Below are 24,726 nucleotides of genomic sequence, written 5' to 3'. Positions count from 1 at the left end.
CCGTGAGCCTACAAGCAGTCATTGCCAAAAAGGAAATTAATACTGATCGTCACTGCAGAGGAGAGAGCGGCTCTTGACAAATGGCATAAACGATTTCCGCATTGCTGTGATTTTACTTACACTGGAGAGGCACATGCCAAGCGATGGCTGATGACAAGTGGGTTTGCTACCCCTTGACTGCAGTGCAATTGGTCTCCGTACATGGGAAAAACAGCCCTTTCCTGAATGTTGTGGCCTTAGCTAAACTCTGTGAAGTCATGCAGGACTGAAGCTGGGCAGGACATCAGCACTATGACTTCCCTAGATGACAGATTGATGGTAACGTTCTGCTTTATTCAGCTCCTTCAGACACCACGGGCACCTCCTCTGCTTGAAATCAGAATTTACACGTTTGCTTCCAGGTACCAGTGAACACAGCATGGAAAGCGTCTTCAGCAAATTTGCAAAGGGTATGCAACATTCCTCAATTTATCTGGCCAGTGGGGGTGTGTCTGGAACTGTAGCTGGCACATACACTGTACTGTCACGTGCAGCAGACAAGAAACGATGGCCCCTGGTCATCACTAGTACCACATAGCAACAGTGCTGCAGCCAAGTGAGCCCAGACTGCAGGCAGGCATGCCAGACCCTGTGCAAGCCAAAGGAGGTGTACCCTTCTACTCTCTAGTTGTCTACCCATATTCATCTACTGCCATTTTTTTAGCTCACGGGCTCTTAGAGACCATCTTTAGCTCCGAATCTGGACAACCCCTCACACATCCCACCCTATGACTAGAGCTCCGTGGATTCAAATCATAAGCAAAGGTAATCTTTACCCCATGAAGTCTTGATGCCCTCATAACGAGCTGTCCTTTGCCTTTTTGGCAACCTGGTGCTTCAGAGCCTAAGGTTAACTACCCGGAGAGGAGTCTGATGGGAACTCCCTGAATACAGCTTCTCTGTCCCACCTCTACCAAAAGGGGCTGCTGTGCTGCACCTTTCCAACAGCCACAGAGCAGGCTAAGATACTGCTCTGCATGGCCTGATGTTCAGGAGGACCCTTTGCTGCAGCAAGACGTCCCCCGAAGCTGCAGCCGGGGTGCCTCCATACGCACGCGGGCAAAAGACGGAGACAGGACAGCAGGATTTACCTGGGTGTCTGTTGGCCTGGTTGCAGCATTACACTCATTATCATCCACCACTGACACGTAGGTGCCCACGACACACTTCACCGCTCTCATCTGGTAGCCTTGGCCGCAGGTCATCGTGCACTGGGAGAGGACAGATGGTAGAGAGAAGTGTTGGGTCTGAGTAGCTGCTTCAGTTAGAAAGTATTAATCAGCCCAGCCTGTGTTTAGGCACGCAGCATGAGCAGCAAAAATAAAACCCAGCTTCCCTTCTGGTTTCTCTCTACTTCATGCATTTCAGCTTTAAATTAGGTCAAAGCCTTAATTCACTATGCCCACCAGAGCCTCGCATGCTTCACTTGCTTCCTTGGGAATGAAGGTGCGAGCATTTAAATGATTTACTTTGCTGCACACAGTAACTCAGTCTGGTAGAACCTGCATCATACCCTCCTTTAAAACTGGTTGTTCAGCTCCACGGTAGCATAAGCGGCTGACGAATAATTTTGCTGATGGGAAATAAGTCTGACTGGGACAACTGGTCTGGGTTTGTTGCCTTTTTTCCTAAGTCAAGAGCTAACAGCTTTGTGGAAAAGCTAATGCCAGAGCACTCCGGGAGAAACGAGCAACTTGTATCTTAACAGAAAAAAACCTCACCAACCCAGAAACCGGAAAACATTAAAAGTGTCAAAAGCTATTCAATGGGAGCAGATTTCTGTGAAAATTAGGCCATGTATTTACGTGCCTAAATATGGATTTAGGAGCGTAACCTTGGAAACCCCTTTTTTTGAAAATCATGGCAATTTAGTATGACACAGATTAAATTTAGCACAAAGGGCAGGTACTGTTATTGTTGCCCATCCACTGAACCCAAGTGAACAGAAGGCTGCTTTGGTGTGCAAATCAATTAACAGTTTTGCCGCTGAATGCGGATGAAAGGGTAGTGCCCAGCCTCGGCCACCAGCACCCAGGTCCCACTGGCTCTGCGGTACCTGGCCCCACGGCCCCACTTGCCACGAAGCACACTCTGGCTGCTGGCACGTCTGCACTGACTCCGGCTTTGCTTCGGGATCGCAAAACCTGTCGTTTAATCGATCTTCTCCAAACTGGCACCAGGTCTGGCGGTGTTTGTGCCCTTTTCCACAGGTGACCAGGCACTGTGAGGAGTAAAGCACAAGCTCAGGAGGTGCCGGGGACGCGCTGCCAGCTCAGCACCTGCCCCGGCACTGAAAAAGAAACCTGGAGACACACTACAAATCGCTGCTTAAAAAACTGGTGCCGAGAGGTGGCTATTTAGCTAATGACCACGTGCTCTGGAAAACACGTGAGTGTCTTGCAATGAGACGGGACTGCTCTCGGGAGCAGGTCCAGGGCAGAGGCTGGAGTGCAGAGAGCACAGCCAGGCTGGGACCCTTTAGCACGGGCAAAGCAAGACCACGAAGGCTCTTTATCTCCAGCAGCTGTGAGAGTTAGGCAGTGCTGTGGCTTTGCCCTGACAGGGCTTTAGCTGTGCACAACGGGGTGCCAAAGGCTTGCAGAAAAACTTGCTCGGCTCTGAGTGTGCAATAAGGGTCTCTGCTCACGTGGGCTGTAAGCGCCTCTTCCGCTGCCCCAGCATGACTCGGGCTGGCAGCAGCTCGACCCAGAGACAGATATTTTGCAGAGAGAAATCCCCGTTCCCATTTAATTGCTTTCATTATTTCCTAAAAGAATGTGATTCACAGAAACAAGAGCTATTTGGCCACAAAGGTGATGAGCAGCCTTTGAAGACTGTTCTCCAGCATCTCTGGTACTGCTGCAGGGAAAAGGCTATCAAGATATGGTTTTGTTGCATTGCAAAAGATACCAGCAGCAGTGGAAGAGGTAGTAGTAATAAACAGCAGGGATAGGGCTGAGCAAGACATTAGTAGGGTGAAATCCTGCCCTCCAGCGACAGCCAGAGCTGCCAGGGCTTGTGAGGACAATCTCAAGGGAAAATGAGGGTAGAAGGTACTTTTCTTCCCAAAACTGCAAGGGATCCGTGGAAAAACTGGGGAGAAATTGCTGCAGGATTGGAGAGGAATTAACCCTCTGGCTCTGCAGAGAGGGATTCAGCCACTTGACCAGTGCTGACAAGGCCAGTGACTGTTGCCTGTCTCAAGCCTCCCTATGCACAGGTTTGGGGAGACCTTCTGCAGGAGGCACAGTGCCACCACACCCCAGGGCACGGCACTCGCAGGCTATGCAAACAAAACACAAAGGATGAGCAGGGACAGAGATATCTCCTTGCAGGCACCAGCCCCTCCAGGTGGGGCACCAGCAGGGTGAGCCCACTGTGGTGACCAGCACCTACCTCGGACCAGTCACCAGTTTTCCACTGGGGGCACAAGAAGTCGCTGCATCGCTGCACCGTCAGCTTCTCCTGCTGACTGCACTTGCTGTCGTCCAGAATGTCGTTGTAGGTGTTCACACACATGGCTCGCCGCCGCCGCGTGCCCCCGCCACAGCTCTTGGAGCACTGGGAAGGAGAGACACTGAGTAAATACTTTTCTGCCACTCTATTACAGGCCGAAAGCCCATTTATTGCCTTAGCCCTCCTTGCAGTCAGGACTATGAAGAGACTGCAGAAAACCTCCGGAAGAACAATTTGTAGTTTAAGTAACAGGCAGTTACTTTATATATTCCTTTAAAAATCCAATCTTGCTAAGCTTAATAAAATCTCACGGCGATGAGTTTCACAAATTCATTTCGGGTTATAACACCATTATTACTTTTACAAGTGTTGCTTTTCAGTTCTCCCAAATGATGTTGCTTGTTCTCATTTTAGGAGAGATTAATTCTCTATAACCAGCCAGCCCCCCTTCACTGTGCCTTCCCTGGAAAGTTCCAGGCTCGTCATTCTCTTGGTGCTAGGTCTGCATGCAGGAATATTCTTGGCCATGGAAAAGTATTCTGCTAAAAAGTGTAAAGAAAAGAGATTTCAGAAGTCCTCCACTGATGGCAACATCTCCTCTTGGCTCCTGCCAGCGGGGCTGGCTGTGATGGGAGAAGACAACCAACAGGACTCAGCCTAACAAAGACAGACCTCGGGATGCTTAAAAGTGTAAATTCATTGCAGTGGAAAATGAGGAGTACCAGGCTGATCTGGACTACAGCAGGCTCCAGAGAAGGCAATGGAAGCAGAATTGCTGTAGCCAATTTTTATATGCTGAATGCAACCTAAACAGCCCGACAGCCCCATGCCAGAAGGAGACAGCGTCTGCTGTATCGCTGAGCACCCCTTACCTCGGTCCAGGCTGAGTACCGCCACCCTCCCACGTTACAGTCTCCAGTGCACTTCTCCCTCGTGCTTGGCTTGGGGTGGCTGCTGCAGAAGCGATCATCGACCTTCTCTATCTTCCCCTCCAGCCTGCTGTACTTGGAGCAGTAGATCTCCAGGGTGCGGTACCCCAGCCCGCACTGGGCCGTGCACTCGCTCTTCCTCGCAATGTGCCACCTGAGCCCAGGAGAGCAAATGTCAGCCCTAGTGCGGCAAAAACCCACGACCCCACGTGAAGGCGCCTGCCTTGGAGAGGATCAGAAGAGATGGAAAGAGCTGTGGGGCTCTGGGACTGCAAGGTAACATGCTCGGGGGCATTTGACATACATAGGAAATATACGCTCTTGACCTGGATGTTTTGGCTGTTTACAGGACTTCCCAAAGCTTCCAAAAATACAAAGTAATTAACCCTGGCATTGCTTCTTGGGGGGAAGGAACTGTCACCAGGTCCCTCTTATGGGCAGCAAAGCCACACTGCGACCCTGCGGGACCATGCAAGGTGGTGGTGGGAGTCCGTGGCCAAGCAAGGAACAGTGCTTTGAAGGCTTTCCACCCCACATCCCCCTGCAGGAGTGCCACCTAGGCCTCTAAAAAGTAAAAACTGAAAAATACAGCATCAGAAAATGATCTGCACAGGCTTGAAAGGTGTGACAAGGTATTCAACATGGCAGGATGCCTACAAAACATTTTTAGCTCTCCAAAGCACGAGTGAATGACTTGCTCCGACACACATGAGCCCCAGAGGTGTCAGCGGGGATTAGGGTGCTCCCTCTGGACAGACAGACTCCCACCCTGGAGAATCCTTCCTGAAATGGGCAGCAAGGGCTGGCACTGGTGGCCCTCAAGGACCCACCTGGGGATACAACCCTGTTTTACATCAGCCCTGGCCCCAGCTCTGGCAAGAGGTGCTGGACAGGAGGCCTGGTGCAGGGAGGTGTTGGGGGGATCTGACTGCCCCCCGTGCCTGGCAGGGGTGGCTCCTGGGGAAGGAGGCAGCGATGTCCCCTGCGGGTCCTGCAGACCCCTGGGCTGTTACCAGCCCTTGTGCGGGGAGCGCAGAGCCCAGCTCCCAAAGCCGAGAGAGCAAGCTTCAGCACAGCTAGAAGAATAAGATCAAGGGGATTTGGAGTCAATAGCTCCTGAATGGCGAAAGCCCTCACATCCCTGCCCGCTTTTCAAACTCCTGCATTTGCCCTTCTCAAGTTTCCAACCTGTTGCAATGGCAACAGCTGTTACCGCGACAACCCGACCTACGGCCCCTATATAGCCCCTACACAGCCCCAGGTTTAGCGCAGCCAGAGAATCCCCTCAGGAGACATGGCCGTCTGAATTGCTTTACCAGCAGCCCTTTAATGCTACCATATTTAAGCTCCAGAAAGGAAAACAGATTGTTTTTTAAAGGAAAATGGGTTGTAATGATTTAGGCCGTGCTCCACCAATTCTAGCTCGCCAGGAGTTGTCTGAGGACAGCCTCAAACCCATTCTGCACTTAAGCCTATTCTTCGCTTTAAGCAAATGATGATAAATCCAAGTCTTAGTTACTCTTTTGCTTTGAACATATGCTTTTCCCTCTTTGCAGGCTGTTTGTATGATAGTGCTGAGCATCTCTGATCCAGGCAGATGTGAATTTCAGGCACTGTATTGCACAGGGAGATTTTTCAACTTTAGGTGAATTTTTTTTATAGTTAGCACTAGTTTAATCCAACAAGAGAAATGTGAAAATGTAGAAAAGTGTCTCAAAACACAGCTGGTGGATGTAAATCCCTCTTGGTTGACAAAGAGGCAACTGCTAATCCTTTTCTGTTTTTTAAATCTAATATAGGCTGGTGAGAAAAGGAGTTATGGTGAGAGGTGAAAGAGAAGTAAACAATAAATATATGATGTAATGTATATACACGGGTGAATAGAGTGCACCTTAATTCACATTCTGTGCTGCAAGGCTCAGTGATGGGGTCAGGCTGGGGAATTCGATCACATCTTTGGTCCGACACTGTGAGTTGATCCGACTCTCTCGTACACACGGGTTTCCTTTTTCGTTCTCCTACACAGAAAAAAAATGTGTTGTTTGAGTCATATGGGAAACCGATCACATCACTTATTTCTCTTCTTCCTTTTTTGAGTAGCAATTAATAGACATTTAATTATGCTTTTAAGTCTTTCAGAAACAGGGAGAGGGTTAAGACTCCTTAAGAAGAGCAGAAGGGGTTTAATGCAGATGAGATGGGTGCAGGCAGAGAGCTGCAGCGCACCTGCAAGGACGGGCTCTGTGTGTTTTGCAGGTGGGAACAGCTGGACATCAGACCCAAAACCAGACACTGATACATTTTACAGCCTTAGGAAATGCCACATAACCTTTTCTGTGCCTGAGCTTCCTCACCTGCAAACGAGGTTGCAAGGCTTACCTGGCTCAGAGGGGCTGTAAAGGTGCCCTGTTCTGAAACCGAGAAGCAGCAGAGCAGTGCTACACCTCGTACAATGTTATCTGCTTCTACAATCCAGGGAAACAATCATGCCCATAATGTGAGAATCTCAAAGAAATCAAACGGAGAGGGACTTGACAGCACTGCCCAGATCCCAGATGAATCCAGGAGAAAACCAAGCCTTCCCAAGCACCCACCTTGGCAGAGCTTACTGCAGGGCTGCCACGGGCCATATGCATTCCAGTAAAACTGCTGAGGTTTGTCCTCAATGGGGATATTAAATGTGTAACGAACGTCGGGATTGTACAAATTGCCCACAGATAAAACCTGAGAGAAAAAAAGACGAAGCACAGTAAACCAACAGACTTCATTGCCCACTGTTTTCAGTCCAGTAATGCTGGGCAGACTTTTCCACACGCACAACATATACTTCACCTGAAGAGTTATTTCTTGCTCAATCCGATCTGTAGAATTAATCCTTTCAATAGCATTATCCGATCCACTGTATTCGATCACAGCATTCCCAACTTTGATTTCCCTTTTAAACATACTGACGACAAAGTCTCCATTTAATATAAAGTCTCCTTGACTGTTAGATAAGGCTGCATAGGTGCAAAAAACAAGAACTAAAGACGCAGAATTAACTCATACGTACATAATAACGTGGGTCATGCGCTCTCAGTGCTCCTTTTCATTGGGGTGGGAGGAAAAGCCCTCTGGCACTCCAAAACAGATAGGATGTAAAGAGAGCAGCAGAGCTCTTACAGACATTGTGCCTTCTCCTTTTTCCACCGGAGAGCCTCATTAAAATGAAGGCTGAATGCCTGAAGTTGTTGCTAAATAGTTCACCCATAACCCAGGGCAGAGAGATACCCAAAAGGCATGCCGGGCTGGCTGCTGAATGCAGAACACACAGTCCGTATCCCCTCGCCCACTGCAGAAATAATCCTGCCCGAATCTTTGTGTTAGCCATGCGGAAAGGGTGCCTTCTCTGTTGTTTCCAGGTGTGTTTGTAGGGTAAATGTACGTACCCTAATTGCCCAAACGTCATTTTCCAGTAGATAATTACAGAGAGTTTGGTCAATATCTCCCCGTCTCTCCCTCTCCTGCCTCCCCCCGTACTTTTTATTATTCCAGATCTTAAGGTATGTGAAAGCACTGAAGGCTTAAAGCCTAAATGCTTTATAAAAGGAACAGTTTCCTGAAAACAGCAGTCTGCTGCACAACTTCACACTAATGCGATTATGTAGCTAATTTCCTAAGTTAGTTTCCCCACCATTTCACCCATCACAGCTACATTACTACAAAGCCTCTGTACTGAAAAATCTAAACTTAACACCAAAACACCAAAGGGAAGGTTTTTACACTGAATGCGGAGAGATAATGAAGCAAAACACTGTTCGGTAGCAACAGATATAGATGGAGAAAAACTCACAAAGCACACGCTATACTCAACCAAATTCCACACTTTGGAGGCTTTAATGTCATTAGGCACTAGTAAAACTCATTAAAGGATTCCTTGCCATTTACTGTATCTCCTACAACAGTAGGTACATGTCTTGGAGTTGATGACAACATCAAATTCCTCCTAAATTGTTAAGCAACTACAAGGTTCACAGTACCGAGGGCCCAAGATTTCACACTCAGTGAGCTGCAAAATGAGTGGACACATGCACACTTCTCATTTGCTTCTAGTCAGGCCTAATGTGAAGAGATGCTTTCCCAGCAATATTAAAGCAACATTAAAGAAGATTTGACTTTGTTGCTTCCCAAGAAGATTAAAGGCCCTCCAAGAAGAGCTGAGAAGTTCTTTGGGGCTCCTTTTGGGGTGAACCAGGTTGAATAGGCACAACAGGGGGATGACTGTTTTTCTAGAAAAGAGGAATAATGAAATGTACCTCCCTCCACCAGGATGGAAAACTATCACACCTCAGTAAGGTTTTCTTGGTGCTGATGTGCATTCATGTTGCACCATCTCATTTCACTGCTGCAAATGTGCAGAAACGATGCAACGCAGCTGTAAGTGAATGGCCGCGTGCGTGCAGGGACAGCCAGCCTTGCATGATCCCAGTCTGGCAATGAGGACAGGGAGGACCCGCTCAACTTTTTGCTTCAATGAAGGGTCCAGCCACATGGACGGCATTTCAGAGCGACAGCCAAAGCTGTCAGCACCATTTACCTTTGGTGCACGACAGTCTCCCCTACTTGTTTCTCAAGTGAGTTCCTTTACCTTGAATGGGCTAGGAACCACCAGCCTAGTCCCGTCTTTAACATACCCAGTTAGAGCAAGCACTTAGGCTAAGCCCCATATCTGCAAAAACACTCAACAACTTGGGGATTTTGTGAGATGAAGTCCCTGCTCAGGGATGAAAATACAGGACCCCGTGCGACCAGAGTGGAGCTGGCAGTGCCAGGCATGGGGTGTGCAACAGGAGGAACAGAGCCGGGAGAGCAGCCGTCATCCTGGGGCTGCAAGGGGCCATAGCCTGAGCACCTGCTCTGTCAGCAGCTCGAACAGACTCTGAGGGACCTAAACAGGACTTAATGGCAAAACCAGCCTTTGGCGGGGAGGTATAACATCAGTCGTAATGTGCATTTGTGTTACCACTGCTATTGAGCCCAAACAGAACTCTTTATGGGGTGAATTAATGATCAGCATGGAGGAAGAGAGACACACGGCCATGCTAAAATCCTATGTGCATGCAGCAGACTGGCCTAACACAGCACCACAAACATTTTCGTCTGCCTCTAGAGACATACTCACAGATTAGGGGAAACAGTGACTATGAATGTCCAACAGCCAAAGACCAAGTTATTGTTACATTTAAATCAAACCAACATCTTTGGTGCAGGGTATTTTACAGTTCATATCACTGTCAGGCAGGGACAAGAAGGGCTCAGTCTAAGTGAATTCAGAATTATTATTCTCAGAGGAATAGAAAATAATTTCTCTTTGGATTTGTTTGTACGCACGTCTTTCAGGGTATGGCATATTCACTCTCCAGCCAAGGCACGGTGACAGCAAGGACGTGTTAAGTTGCGATGAGGAGACTCCAGCAGAACTCAGAAGCCTGTTTGCTTCCCAGCTTTGTGCCTCAGCTCCCACCCACAGCCCAGGCTTGACAGTCCTTCCCAGCCCCCAAGATACTCTAAGGGGATATTTCTTATAATCTGTGAAGATGTCAGACTTTGTATCAAGGATGGCATGAACAAAAAGGAACAAGATAAGGCTGGTAGACATAAGAGATAAATTCTTGATAAGAAAACATCCCCCTTAAATGAATTCTTCATCCTTCCTAGCAGAGACCAGCCAGTAGATGTATCACCGCAACCAGACAATAAAGCAGAGTTCAAGACTGAAACAAGGACTGCAACTCACCCAGGTAGTTGTCATCCTCTGGTTTCCCTGAGTAACTGTGCTGACGCACATCAATATTAGTTGCACCAGCTGGGATGCGGACCACAACGTTATAGCCTAGAAAAGATTTAACAGAAAGTCAAGGCTATTACGCAGACATTTCATTTGCTTTTTACATGGGGAAGGGAAATGAGCAAAATTACCTCACATTACACAAGCTGATACTTTTCATTTAGGGATAGCATAAATAGTTACAAAATGGAATATGCTATAGCTAGAAGGATTTTGCATTTTACATCAGTGCTTTTGTAGATTAAGTGTGGTAATGGCTTTTATAGACCTGCATTTTTCACTATAAAGTTTTTAGCAACAGATTCTTACCATAATGCACCGTGTTAAATGTGCCTGCAACAGTTTTGCATGAAGAATTATCCCCACCACAAACACCACATTTATCTCTTCTTGCTTTTGAATTCAGCACATGATCGCATCCAGCTTGCTTTAAGAGAAAAATTGAAAAAACTAGATTGAGCGAATACGGACCAGAACAGCATTTACAAACCTCCAAATTAAGGCACACAAAAGCTTTGTATGCAAAAGGCTGTTGTGAGACAAATTGTTTTGCTTCCCCACATTTTTCTGCTAATTTACAGTGTGGCCATCCCACACCATTTTCAAAGAAAAGGCTGTTTTACAAAGCAAAAATCAGAACAGCCGTTTGCACCAGGCGATGCCTTCAATAGAGAAAACTTCTTGCATTGGTTGTTCCCATAGAGAAAAGTGTAAAAAGTAATTGTGAATGGAAATGTAAAGTGCTCCAGGATCTGACTGGGAAGAACCAGGGCAGAGCACAGAAGGAGGCATCATTTGGATTCAGGCTTGGACCTCCACAGCCCTCAGTAACTCAGGGCAGACATACAGACATCCTCCACGCGTGGCTCTTCTGCAAATCTGTAGGTTGGCCCAAGCTTCACACCAGCCGGGGCTTGTGGAGCCTGCGGATGCGGCTGGCAGCCCCTGAGCAGACGGTACGCTGACAATTGGGTGGAGCAAGGTGCAGAAGTGCCCTCCTGCCATGCAAAAATGCAACCACCTCCCTAAAGAGAAAGGAAAACACTTACCCGGCAAAGGCCCTGCACACAGATGTCATTCGTGTCGGGGCCGCAGGGCGTCCCGTCGATGACACGATCCCGCAGCTGGTAATAGGCTGTGTTTCCCGCCACTCGGCAGAACAACTTGCACCGATCCTTCATCAGGACTGGGGATGGGAGGGAGGAAAACCAGAACGATGTTACCTGAATGCCATCACCTTGACGTGGTGATGCAGGAGGCAGGATCTGCATCCCCCCCCGCCACTTACTGCCACTGTATTTGGGAACCCAGCGCACGTTCGTGGGTAGCCCATTGATGTTAAAGTGTTTCCCATCGAAGTCGGCACACTGCTCGTCCCGGAAATCCTTTTTCAGCTTCGAGCATGGTTCGGTGTTGCAGGATTTAAACTTCATGCGACGACCCACGCAGTATTTCCCACCATTTTTAGGCCTGCAAAAACAAGAAAGAGAAGCCAGCTGGCATCAGGCTGGAAATGAGATGCAATTACAGTTCTGCAACCTGTTCAGCACAGTCAGTATTTGCGAAACCACTTTTGCGGCTCTGTCTACTTCTATGCATGTCTCTAATTAATACCTCAGGCTGAGAAGCAGGACAGATTATGCCGGTGTCTAATAAAAAAGACTATATATGAGATGATAAAAGGGGATAAAAAGGGGAATATTTGCTCTCTGATGAAAGCAGCAGTAGTGAGAGAAGCCAGAGAGTAAGAGCAACATCATCTTCCCCATCTGAGGATTTAGTTCCACACTGAGGGACCCCATACAGGGGGACAATCCCTCCACAACCCCATCAGTCCTATAGATTTGGTGGCTGAAGTTTACATCTAATCTAGCGAGTTGCAAATAACAAAACATCATGGCAGAAAGGAGGAAAGGCTTTCCTGCAGAGGCTGAAAGGCCAGGCAGCACTTAGCCCTTGAGGATTTCTAGCCCAGAATGGTAGAAATGGTAATGCTAGACACTTGCAAACAACTTTATCTCCATGTATTCCAGAAAGTGCCAAAGACGGCCAATAACTACTTTACCCCCATTTTATAGTAGGATGACTCTGGTATAAACTGAGGAAAGCGATATCATCCAAGCCACATAAAAGCCAGCAGATAAGCCTAGGCGAAATTGCCAATTTCCCAACTCCCAGGTTCCAGGCTGTAGTCATGAAACTTTTTTTGTCCTCGTAGGTAAACGAAGCCTTTCCCAGATAACAGCTCACTTTGGGGACCGAAAAAGCCTCTCCCTCTCCAGCCGCTGTCAGCAGCAGTGCGGGAGTGAGCTGCACGTGGATGGCATCAGAGGAGACCAGTAGAAGGCACTTTTCTGGTGAGGACTCATTTTCAGCTATGGTAATGCTGTGAGGAAGGTACCCTTGGGCTACAAGCTATCCTATTTACTGCCTGTTCAAAGGTCATTTCTTCTAGGAGCTTGGGTAAGATTTCATATGCCCATCTAGATGCAGCCTTCTATGTATATAATAAATTGGTATAATAAAATAAAAAATATTCACTGTGCTTTAAATGTTCAAAAAACCCCCACCGTCTCTACTGCCCTTTCCTGAAACTTCAAATGAAATTAAGAGGTCATGGTGGCGGCTTCTACAAGCTACCACCATTAATAAACATAATAAAAACTGTAATACCACCCAAGCAGCTTTGCATTTCCCTGATGTTACAGAAAGAGAGATATTGCAATCTGGATGAAACATTGCCAGGGTCAACTTGGGCAAAGCTGTAATTATCCAAAAAGGAAAAATTATACCAACTAAGACCTGCACTCAAGGAAGATGAAGTTAACATGCATCTCAGCTATCAGCACGGGAAAGCCTCCACTGGATGAGGTTAGCCCCAGCCTCTCCCTTTAACAGACCATTTCAGAGAAGCCAGTGGAGGGTAAAAGCATCCTAAGTGGCCAGAGCCAGCGTGTCCTGACGACGCTGTGCCGGGGCATGTGTACAGAGAGTGGTCCTCGAAGCTCAGGACAATGTCTGTGCCCTGCTCCAGCCTCTGCTGCAAAATAACCACTAAACCTACATCTTCCACCCAACCCCTGAACAAAAGAAGTGACCCCACTAGCAAGAAGTGCAGATCACAAAAGCGACTTGCCAGGCGCCGGAGTCCTGGCACTCACACCTCCTGCCTTTCAGGGCTCTTTTTCAGGATCAGCTCTGCTCTGCCCTGGGACCAGATGCCCATCGGTGCCCCAGGGATGCTGGCAGAGCACATATTTCCTTTGAGCCTCCTCAGGAACGAAGCTCGTTTACACACTTGGAAACCCTCCAAAATGTGAACCAATGAGTGATAAATGGGAGCCACCCCGTCCTTAGGACGGAGATGCCCGCTGCAAGCTCTCCACACTGCATGCAGCCAGCGTTTCCTAACATAGCAGAGACAGAAACCCCCTGCACATGTACAAGGGTCTCTAAACACAGTGAGTCAACAAGCTTCTACAGCTGAACACATTTTTTTAGCATTTCTGCACATCAGCCACCTAGGAAGCCCAGCAGTGTCTTTTTTCCCACAAATAACAATCCCTTACTCTTACATTTGAAAACTATTTGTGACCCAAGTATCAGAGTTCCTGTGAAATAAATGGGGAGACAGAGGTACACAGACGGGATTGCGCTTGCAAAAAAGAATACCTGCAAAGTGGGGAAGGGTGGGCAGGCTTCCCACCACCCCATCAGCACCATGCTAGGGATGCTCACAGGTTTGGCAGTAGGAGTTTCTTCCTCTAGAACCATGGGTGAGATAGGATTTTTCCTGCCAGCATCCTCTCCTCTCTGAGACATGCACTGCCGTGGTGCAGACCATTCGAGTCCTATCCTAAGTGCCGAAGGGTACAATTTGTCTTTAGGTACAGCCCGGAGCCATAGCCTGGAGCCATTACATCAGCTCTACCTGCTCCGAGGGCAACTCTCACATGCCATCTGGAAACTAAACATGCGTCACTTGCAAAGGTTTCTGGTGCTTGCAATGCTAAAGTAACAGTGCTAAAACGCCCAACCAACCACACAGCACCCGTGCAGATTTCAGTTCTCAGGCTGATTTCACACCAGTTCCCAGCGGAGCAAGTCTAAACCTGGTTTGTACCGATTTAGCCTATTCTCCACCTTGGTATGACAAACAACTTGGATTCATTTAACTGATTATACTTGGGTCGGCGCCAGAGCTAACCCAGTGCAGCGGCCCCTGTGGATGCATCCTGGACTCCTCCTGCCTCAAAGGCTCAGTGGGGATTGCTGGGGGCTTCCCACTGCCGGAGCCCATCCTGTGGACTATTCCCATGAAGGCACATTATATTATCTACCTCCAGCTACAAAGGGACATCCTGACCATCTCACTACAGAGTGCATGGGGAAGCTTCTTTCATTCATGGGAGAGTTAACAGGATTCATCATTTTCACTTTGTAAGCATTTATACCACAGCAGGACAGCTGCAGTTTGACAAAGGTTCTAAATTATGCAAACCTCTAGCAAGGCATTTCTTTAAAAAAGCTGCAATTACAACAATTTTTATGGAAAACACATTGCTTCCAATATAAATCAATTTAATTAAAATGACACTTTTAAATATTAACTTAGTTAAGAAGAACTTGCAGGAGCCTTTTTTTTTTTTTAAGGGTGTGTCTAACAGAATCCAAAGGTCCCAAGCTATTGTATAGGTTGAGATAACACTGAACACATGGACACACTAAAACTGAAGGATGCTAAAACTTGCCATTGTGTCGCAAACTGTCAGCTTTGTAACTGTGGCAGTAAATCTCCCTGCGTTCAGGGCTGAAGCACACCAACACTTCAAAACAGCCCCAAACCACCCTGACAGTTGTAGGGTGTTTTTGAATCAGCATTGCTTTTCACAGAGTCTGAGTAAACAGAAAGAGCTGACCCTGAAAAATAAGTCAGCCTCATATAACATCGATTTTCAGTGTCGTGAAGAAATATGGGATACTTCACACTACGTAACATTTTTATGGATAATCATCAATGATGTACTGCAGAGATGGAGGGAAAAGCATTGCATGCATAGAAACTGCCTTGGTCTCTCTTGACTTCCCTTCTCTCTGAATTGTTTATTTCATCAGCAAATGGCTAGTGTGGACCCGCTTTCTATCTAGCATTGTTCCCCTTACAAATGCCTGCGCACAACCTGGCTTTGCTGCATTCCTCCCAGCATACCTTAAATATGCAATGCTTAATGCATCACCTGCAATTGAATATTGCACCTTGAATATTTTCACGTGCAGAACTTCAGGCAGCACCCAACTCTTAGCGCCCCAGGAGTGCCAGGTAGAGGCACCTCACCGAGAAGCGCAGTCTTGGGGGTGCTTTGCACGAGCTCAGCCCCAAGGGCAGCAGCTCTGTCCAGGAGCACTCAGGCTGCCACAACAAAAGGACCCTGGAGACCAGCTATGGGGCATTTGTGTTCATCTGCACGCCTGCCTATGTGCCTGTGCTCGTGCAGCGACCACAGAAAAATCTGTGAAGCCCTAGCGTGCACAGATCAGTTTGAGATCCCCTACGCAGCATCCTGGGAAGCCCTGGGACCAGGAATTGGTACATGTGCTGCCAGTGGCCAACACAGTTATCTATAGATGTATTTACATGCCAAGCTAAGACAGCTTTCAGCACAGGTGTATCTTTTGTGATGGACCAAAATGCAGACGTGATCAGACTCGCATCCAGAGATAACACTCCCTCATCCAGAAAGCCATTCCTGAAAACAGGGCTGCTGGTATTGACATCTTATGAAATATGCCTTTTCCTCATAATTCTGCAGCTATGCCTTGCTTTGAAAACCAGGGCTTGCACCACAGACCCTCTACGTGACGCGCCGCAGCCGTGGGCTTTGTCTGTACCAGCCAGCCTCAAATTCCCAAGTGGGCAATCTTGGTGGGAAGGGTCTGGTCTGGTTAGCTAACACATTCCTTCAGTGTATGTCAAAACACAGTCTGCTGCCATTTCAGAGGCTTACGGCTCTTCCTACAGCCCTGCAAGATACTCCTCCACAGAGGTGTCAGAGCACATTACAAACAGAGGCAGGAGCTGCAGCCTTATTTTCTGTACCATGGCAGGGGGGTTCATTTTCAATGTCAGATTTAACACATTGTTTTATTGGCATGCAAGATACTGCCCCAGATCCTCATGCACAGAAGCAGCTTTAAAAAGCTAAACCTTCAAATATAAAAGACTTACTGAAAACTATTTCAGACCTTACTCAAGGTACCTGTGTTGGTTTTCCTGCCTTCTACAACAGAGAAGCAGAGACTAGACCTAATGTGTACATTTTTGAAGTACTTTGAAAAGTGGGAGAGAGCCACGAGAGTACCCAGCAGTGTCTCATCCACTTGCATCATCTCAGCGGCCCCGTGATAACAGGGACACAGATGATGGGAGCCCACGCTATGATGTCAAATTACAGGGACAAACCAACAGAGTCAATGTAAAGGCCTGAGGACGATGCTAGGGCTGACGACTCCCCACGGAGACCTCATGAGGGGCTGGAGAAGAGACCAGTGCCAGCTACATGGCCCCTTCTCAAAAGGGGGCCTGGAAAATAACCACTATTAATGATAAGCGCAGGGGATTTCACAGGTGGCTTGGTACCTAGTATATTTAGGTGTTTTTGCAAATCCCAGCCAAAATAATACGCCTTACAAAACACCAAGATACAAAACGCCAGCTATAAGAGAAGATGGGATTTCAAATCCCTTGGCTAGCCTTTAGGATAAAGGAGATTTTCTATCACAAAAAGCTGTCAGTCCAAACAGATGCCTCTCCAGAAGATGGGAATACGTCTCACTGACAGCATCCAAAGTTTCGGCAGCATAGCTATTTTTGCGTGAGGGAAGATATTTTATTTTTTTGTCTCCATGGCTACTGGAAGACCATATGGCGAGTGCTGACTCAGCATAGTGAGATGAGAACTCCTTTGTGCTTGTGTGTTTCTCAGCATTGTTTTAATTAACGTGCTGGTGTTTGACTCCCCTAGTCTCAACCCTTCTCTCCTCTTTCAACACTTGCCCAGCCGTGCTGAGCCAGCCTCTCCTGTCACTTGGCCGCCGCAGGTACAAGCTCTCCCTTCTCCCATTAGCAGTGATGAAACTGTCACTAGCACATCACTAATGGCAATTTCCTTGGCAATAAGCCATCCAACACCGATGACAAGAAAGTGGAATGAGCCTGCTCAATCTTTTTAAGATGCCTTGGTCCAACCAGCTCCACAGACCCCTCTTCTCTCTCTCAGTCCCATATAAGAGCCTGGAAAGCATCCTGCCCACCCCTTGCTCTCGTGGGCTGAAAGGAGGCAGTTAAACAGAAACCAGCACAGTTCACGATTTATGTAAACAGGCTGCTTTCATACCAGTTGCTCAACCTATTACTAATATTTCGCCAGCCACACATTTGTCTCCTTGAAGCCCACAGCAAAATTCCCTGCCATTTCAAAGGGTGCAGGATTGTACATTCCAGGCTGACAGCGAACATTTTTGAGTGCCACTTTTTAATGGGGCACAGACTTCTCCTGAGGTTTGGCTAGTCTGCACCAGCCGACATGTAACTGTATAAAGGATTGTCTGCAAAGGCAGCCAAAAGCTGCAAAACCAGCCAAAGTAGGAGTAAAATGGTAGAAAACTGTATAAGGATCTGGTCTGTAGGAATAGCTGCAAAAGCAGCCAAATCAGGTGAAAAATGGTTAAAAACATGGCTCTTTCCTTTCTCCCTCCTTTCTGATCCACAACGTTGGAGGAAGAAAAACACCTTTGGAAGTAGGACCCCAACCGTGCCTCCCCCAGAAAACAGGAGGCAATAAACCCATGCAGATATTAGCTTTTTCCTTCTCTTTCCATTGAACGGATCCCTTTTTAGTGCACTTTACCCATAAACCAAACCTGTGACTGGCTCCTCCTGGGTTCCCATGCTGTCTCATCCATGCAAGTCAAAGCCACCATGGCATAGATGGGCCGGGAACAGTCAAAAGGCATTTCAGCCCACTTGGGCAACCCAGCTGCTTTCCCCATTTCACCCACTGGTGCCTCCCTTCTGTGCACTTACTCAGGCCTGTTGCACTCTCGTATCGCCGTCTTTATGCCACCACCGCAGGTTCTTGAGCAGGTCCCGAAGGGGCTCCACGTACCCCAGGCTCCGTCTGTCACTGGCGCCTCTCGCTCCTTGGGCACACACATCCCAAACCGGCAGTGCTGCATGCAGAGGAGAGAGATGGGAAAGGTGGGATCGCATTGCTTTTGCATTATGAGCCCACCAACAGTGACCAGCGTGGATGACAAGACTCAGGCTGGCGTATTTCTCAACCACATGCAAAATGCAGCAAAGATTTTGTGATCAGATAAAATTGAACTTCTTTACTTTTTGTCTGCCACCTCTATATTTTCCCTTATCTGCACCCTGAAATGGAGAAGCAAAGGCAAGGTGCTGAGTCCACAGGAGTGATTTATGGGAAGAAGACCGAGGACAACAGCAGCCACTGAATATTGCCTGTTTACTGGTGCCGAACAGCACAGCAACGCTCGCGGCACCGGCTTTTCAAAAAGCTGCTTATCTAATTTACTGGAGAGCAGCAGAAACCGCACCATGTCAGGGGAAGAGCCAGCAATGGAAACACCAGGGAAAACTCAAACCTCCCCACAGCTGTACAAAGCAGGAAAGGAAACTTCCAAATCAAAAGGGCAAATAAAATAGAAAAATGAATTCCTTAGTCCAAAGTAACTTTTTTCCACTCAGCCATAACATGGGACTTGCCAAGGCCTGGCCTACACTTCTGTTTTCCAGCTATAATTCTTGTTTTCTTTTGTTTGGAAAACTGGCTTAAATTATCTTGGCAAGCCCCTGTCCCCCATTTTTATGGTATAAATTCTGTCCCTTTGGGGTATGTTTGCTAGTTTGACTACACAGACTTGTGGAGGAGTGAGATCTAGGGTAGAGTCACCTTCTGGCCCCACCAGAGTGGATGGAAAGATGTCCCCCAACACCCGTGAGAGCAGGGCTTCCCTCTCACTGAACAGTGCTCCCTATAGCAGATTTAAACCCAGTGACGTGCTCATCTGCTGGTGGATGCCTAAATGTTTGCAATTATAGGAAGCTCAGACATTGCTGATGGCTCACAGGCTAGAAGAGGTTACAGACTTAAAGAAGAAAACATGCAGTGCATCATTAAAATATTCCCTTGCAATATTTCTCTGCACCAGATGCTGTTGAGGCAGGGAAACACCTGACAATCTTCATGGCAATGGGGTCGAATTTACTGATGTGTCATGTTTTTCCAGCCCTTTCACTAAAACCAGAACAAGGTTGTATCAAGACACACCATAAGCTCACCCCTCTTTTTAGACATCCTTATGACTCACCTTAGAGAAAGCTATTGAGGAAAACAGAGCAAAATCAAGCCATTACGGGGGTTGTGCATCCAGCTCATAGGACACTGGCTCCGCAGCACATTTAACACCTTTTGCCCACGATGACCAGCTTGCCTCGTTGCTTTGCAGATGAAGAAAGCTGATCTCAGGTGCATTTACCTATGGGCATGGTTTGCAAGACAGCTAAACAACTCATAGCTTGGGCCCTAAACGTGGTGTTTGCTCAGAGATGACCACAGTCTCTAGGCTGCAATGAGCTCTGGATTTGCTTTCAGCTGAAGAATTGATCCCCCAGATAGAAACTGGCTGAAAAATATCTGCTACAGTAAAGGACAGGAATAAAAAAGAGCTGGAACGCCTATTTCTTTACTGCAGGACAAACCCTTGGAATGCGTAACTCTTCCTAGCATTTAAAGGGTTGAAAAACCGCAGGACGGGGACTCCTGTACAGGGACAAAGAGGTGCGACAGCTATCACCAACGTACAAAAATACATGATGCCAATCCAACAGTGCTCTCCTGGTGGAGAACTACTTGCAGCAATGTTGATGCTCACAGCTAAATATATAACCGCAGTCATGCTTGGCACCACTGACCCAGAGAAGACGACTGAATAGCTAACTAGTGAATGTACACAGCTAACAGACCGTGACATGACCTATATGTCTCCCATCGGATAGTTGAGAATTAACCAGGAAATCACCTACATCCCCTGATTTTATTAAAAACTGAGAGTTTGGAGTTGATGGTAAATCGGGGGGGGGTGTGTGGGTGGGAAGAGCAGCCATTTAAAATAAACAGCAAGATTATCTTATGGAAACGCAATGGTGTTTCTTGGAACCACACTGTGCATAGTCTGGCTGTGCAACCGTCATGCCTTTTGTATTTTAAAAATAATTTCTATGTTGAGTTACAACAGAAAAACTAAAAAGCCTGCCAGGGTTCTCTTTCCTATGAGCTTACAGATCAGAGAATGTAGAGAATGAAAGAGTTTTTGTTTGGAGCAAGTTCAAAATAACTTAGACACACAGCTGAGCAGGAGAGAAATGGCAGGGACGGGAGACACTACAACAACAGACTTTCCTTTCCTTTGTCTTGCCACAGGAGTCCCAGATAATTCCCCAAATCCAGCTCCCATCCTTGGGCTGACTTTGGCTGAATAGATTAGCAGGGGGCAGACAAGTGCTGTGAAGCTTCATGCATGCATAACATATGCGCTACCTGCTGCCATACGGCAGGAGACAGAAATGATTACTATTCATCTACTCTTCTTTTACCATTCTTTAAACAACCCTGAAGACCACAAGAGATAGAGGCCCAAGTTTACAACCCTCATTATTTTCTTTCAGTGATTTATTTCTACCCAACAATGCACTGGTGCTGTGAAACACTGTAAACCATCACGACTGGTGCTCACCCAGGAAAGGCCAAACTCTGGGCTGGGCTTATTATTTGATGTAGCGATATCAAATTCATTGTCCTCACATGCAAAATATGCATAAGCTAATGCTCCCATGTTGTTTTAGTGTCTTTGATTTAAGAATAAATTTAGAGCCTGGTTAAATCTACATCCCAGTAGTTTCAGCTAGATTTTTCTTAGCTATTCAGGCTCCCTAATTTCCAAAGATATCTCCATAAAAAATGGCATGGTATTTTCTCCATCTGCCAACCCATATATCATGGGCTTTAAACATGCAGGCTCAGGCAAGGCATTAGTCAGCAAGCAGCAGCTTGGTGGGGCTCCTGGCCACAGCAGAGTACCAAAATAGTGATTTATTCCAGTGAAAAGTACTTCAGACTCGCACCTCAGCACTTCACAAGCCCAAGTAAACACTGAGAAGAGTTTATGATGATCCAAGCCTTAAGCTTGAATTAGACCAACACAGAGATACAAGAATTACTCTGTAAAGCCTTTTTGTGAGAATACATTCAAATGCCTGAACACAAGAGGACTGCCTTAGCTTTTCTTAAAAGCCCATCAGGTCTCAGCTAAGAAGTTCACTTCACACTTGTTTGATTTGTCTAAACTTGTCAAATTTAGGCAATCTGTGGACTGAAATGTTTTTGCTTACACGGTCTTTATTAAGAGCCGGGCAGCTGGACACTGCCTCTTAGATGACATGGTAACTCTGAGGAGGTGCTCATCTGCTCAACTGCAGTTGTTTGCATATCACTCTGGCCATATCCAGGGGTAACTGCAGGTTTGTCGGAACGAAATGGCAGCCCAGGTTTTTTGAATTTCAAGAAAATAGTTATTTCTGATCTTCCAGAGTTGAGCAGACCCCAAGCTCACAAATGGAGAAGCTGACAACAGAGGGTTCTCAAGTCAAGGGGACTCCACAGATGCCTAAGCTTTATCCTGAATCTCAAACAGGGAGGATTTTACATAAAAACGTTAAATATTGGTGCACCACTGGCTGCAAAGAGTAGCACAGGAATAGGATTTCCAACCACATCTCTAATGCACATTCTCAACAGTAAAAAGAAACGAGTTGACTGAGCTTTTCCCTAAGAAAGGAAGGCAAATTGATACATTATGCCCATTGTCTTGAAGGAAGTCATTCAAGTGTTGTTGAACAATTGACTTTTCAGACACGTGCAACAGAAGATTAATTACCAAGCCTTCATGGAAAATTATATCTAAAATAGCATCCAGGTATTTTTATTAAAATATATTTGAAAGACTATGAATTAAAATGTTGACTCTTTCTAAATTAAACTTTAACTGTTGTTCATTAATAACCAGAAAAGCAAATTTTTAGGCTATACCTTGTAGAATAACATCACACTTTTTTTACTAGACCTAGAAGGAGAATATATTTTTTCAGACAAAAATTCTGAATACTAGCTAGCATTCTTCTTCAAAAGTTTCAGCATCTCAATAAAATAAAAAGAAAAATCCTCTCAACTATTTTTCTCCAGATCTGGACAACTAAAAACTAAATACTTATTCTAGGAACCACAATGCTAGCTGGAAACCAACATTGCATGTGGAAATTGAAAGTTTCTATGAATTACTGCCAAAACCGTTCCATACAGAAAATGTCAACTAGTTCTATATTTTACTCTGAGGCTGTCAAGATGAGAAGCCAGTTGGCAAGTTTATGTTACACAAAATTACTAATTGCTTACATCAAATAGGAAATTTATAATAGAAGCCTAGGGAAGCTTTGCAGAAGTTTTGCTCAGGAGTTCACTCAAGGGCATTAATTTAAAAAGATAAGCACTCGAGAAGGAATACCTGCTTTAAACAACATTATGCCAAGCAGTTGATTTTAACCACATTATCTGGCGTAGAGGTGACCTATGCATACCAGGCTTAAAACACACAGAGCTGCTTTGGGCTTCCACCCTTGCAGTCAGAAGCTGTGCCCCATACAACTGGCCATTGGGATAGGACAATTTTCACTGATAGGCTTAGCCTGAGCCCTGGGAAAAATAGCTACAAGGCACAAACCACCAGGTATTACAGACCTTTCCAGGCTCACATTCTGTCCCATCAGCCCAAGGTGTGTGCTGGGTACGGCATCCCTTGTGCGCGCCATCAACGTTAATGCACCAAAGTCGCCGACACTGCATCTGCTTAAGTTATTGAAAAGATCAAAATATTAAAACAAATGTGCTACATGCCTTACCAGATAGATGATCCTTTATAAAATTATCCCCCTAAGATCAACAACTCACAGCTTGACAATAAATTGATGGCTTGTGAGCCTCCCATTCATCCAACCCCAGGAGGCCTTATTTTGCCCTGGCAAGACCAGGAAAAATAAGGTGTGGAATTTTACTTACCATGTATGGGCACACTTGAGATCCGGGTCCAAAAATTAACTCACATTGTTTGTTGACATCATAAATCAGCCCCGGGAGCTGCTGAGGCAACGTGTAAGTTCTGGATGAAGGTTCATCAAGCAAACACTCCCCATAACCAGTGCTATAACGCAAAGCAGAAAAATGGTGTTAAACAGGAGGCGATGAGACTAGAACCCACTGGTGTTTACCTGAGTCAGGTTTAGGACAGATGCACCCCACATTTGCCATATTTAACAAGCACTACAACAGCTACTGAAGACTCAAGCACAGAAGGGCAGGAGACTGCGTTACCCACTCACCACCACCCCCGTGCTGTGCCAATGACCATCCACCACAGTGCAGTCAGCTACCCTGGCAAAAGCATTTCTGAGCATGCATTTAGTTACTGAGCATGCTATGGCATATATTTAGAAAGAAAATCATTGATTAGTAGAACTGCCAGAGGGACTGAGCTCCTGGATTTGCCAGGACACCATCGCGGCTCACTCTGATCCCCATCACAACACCTGGGAAAGCATCATGGCAAAATGGCTGATCACTGTGCATCAGACCGACCCATGAGCTCCTGGAGCAGTGTTCCCACCATGGACTAGTGCCAGGGCTTAATCTTGACCTGTGGAGCAGAAAGGCAGATTCAATCTGCCTCCTAAAACACAGCTCTGTATATAGGCCACAGGGCTTGGAAAACTCACTCTTCAGGTTCAAGAAGAACGCAAATTTCTTAAAAGCAATGACCATGGGGGAAGACTTATTCTTTGCCATAGAGGCTGGTCCTTGCCAGCTTATCACAGGGCTGAACTGGCAGGGACTGGATGCCAGGGGTGCATTCCTGCTCTATGTAAAGGATGTGTGCGTACACAAATCCCTCTGATTTCATCCAAACGCTGCATGCTACGATTTCAGATTAACTGATGAGCCCCATGGGATGCATGCACATGTCAAAACAGCCTAACACGTGCATATGCAAGGCCTTACTCCAGAAATTCAGTGATGTATTTCCTACTGCATTTTGACCACATCCAGGGATTGGTGTAGAAGTTCAGTGTTGGTGCCATGACGTGCTGTTGATTTTTACCTCCGTCTTCTTTGCACTTATGATTGTCATCGTGTGGCATGTTAAATCTGAGAGAAAAACGGCAGCGAAAAGTACAGTCGGTTAAGAGGCAAATGTCAAGTATTGAATATAGCAAGCGCAACAGCAGGAACTAAATGTAAGCAAACCCAAGAATTTTTGCTAGATATGCTACTGACATCTATTACA

The 24,726-nt window shown here is 46.5% G+C and overlaps 1 protein-coding gene across 5 annotated transcripts in view; it reads right to left on the bottom strand.

Annotated features, from left to right (window-relative positions):
- ADAMTS9 (ADAM metallopeptidase with thrombospondin type 1 motif 9) overlaps positions 1-24,726 on the bottom strand; it is an 85,512-nt gene that overhangs the window by 41,016 nt on the left and 19,770 nt on the right. For 4 of the 5 annotated variants that reach the window (XR_010373299.1, XM_064453554.1, XM_064453556.1 and 1 more), the window contains 15 exons: positions 24,441-24,587; positions 23,445-23,586; positions 23,127-23,234; positions 18,335-18,480; positions 11,540-11,721; positions 11,301-11,437; positions 10,561-10,678; positions 10,201-10,296; positions 7,257-7,423; positions 7,019-7,148; positions 6,316-6,442; positions 4,368-4,578; positions 3,436-3,600; positions 2,096-2,260; positions 1,131-1,250 (listed from right to left, as the gene is read on the bottom strand). Coding sequence is in view for 4 of the 5 variants with exons in the window: in XM_064453554.1 (XP_064309624.1) it covers positions 1,131-1,250; positions 2,096-2,260; positions 3,436-3,600; positions 4,368-4,578; positions 6,316-6,442; positions 7,019-7,148; positions 7,257-7,423; positions 10,201-10,296; positions 10,561-10,678; positions 11,301-11,437; positions 11,540-11,721; positions 18,335-18,480; positions 23,127-23,234; positions 23,445-23,586; positions 24,441-24,587 (2,161 nt within the window). In the remaining variant the exon portion in view is untranslated. The remainder of the gene's footprint in view (positions 1-1,130; positions 1,251-2,095; positions 2,261-3,435; positions 3,601-4,367; positions 4,579-6,315; positions 6,443-7,018; positions 7,149-7,256; positions 7,424-10,200; positions 10,297-10,560; positions 10,679-11,300; positions 11,438-11,539; positions 11,722-18,334; positions 18,481-23,126; positions 23,235-23,444; positions 23,587-24,440; positions 24,588-24,726) is intronic. The other variant, XM_064453555.1, reaches the window with a different exon arrangement.

This window comes from Phalacrocorax carbo, chromosome 6 (genome assembly GCF_963921805.1).
Source record: "Phalacrocorax carbo chromosome 6, bPhaCar2.1, whole genome shotgun sequence".
Classification (NCBI taxonomy): domain Eukaryota; kingdom Metazoa; phylum Chordata; class Aves; order Suliformes; family Phalacrocoracidae; genus Phalacrocorax; species Phalacrocorax carbo.
Note: the sequence above shows the minus strand (reverse complement) of the source record. Positions and strands in the feature narration are given on the sequence as shown.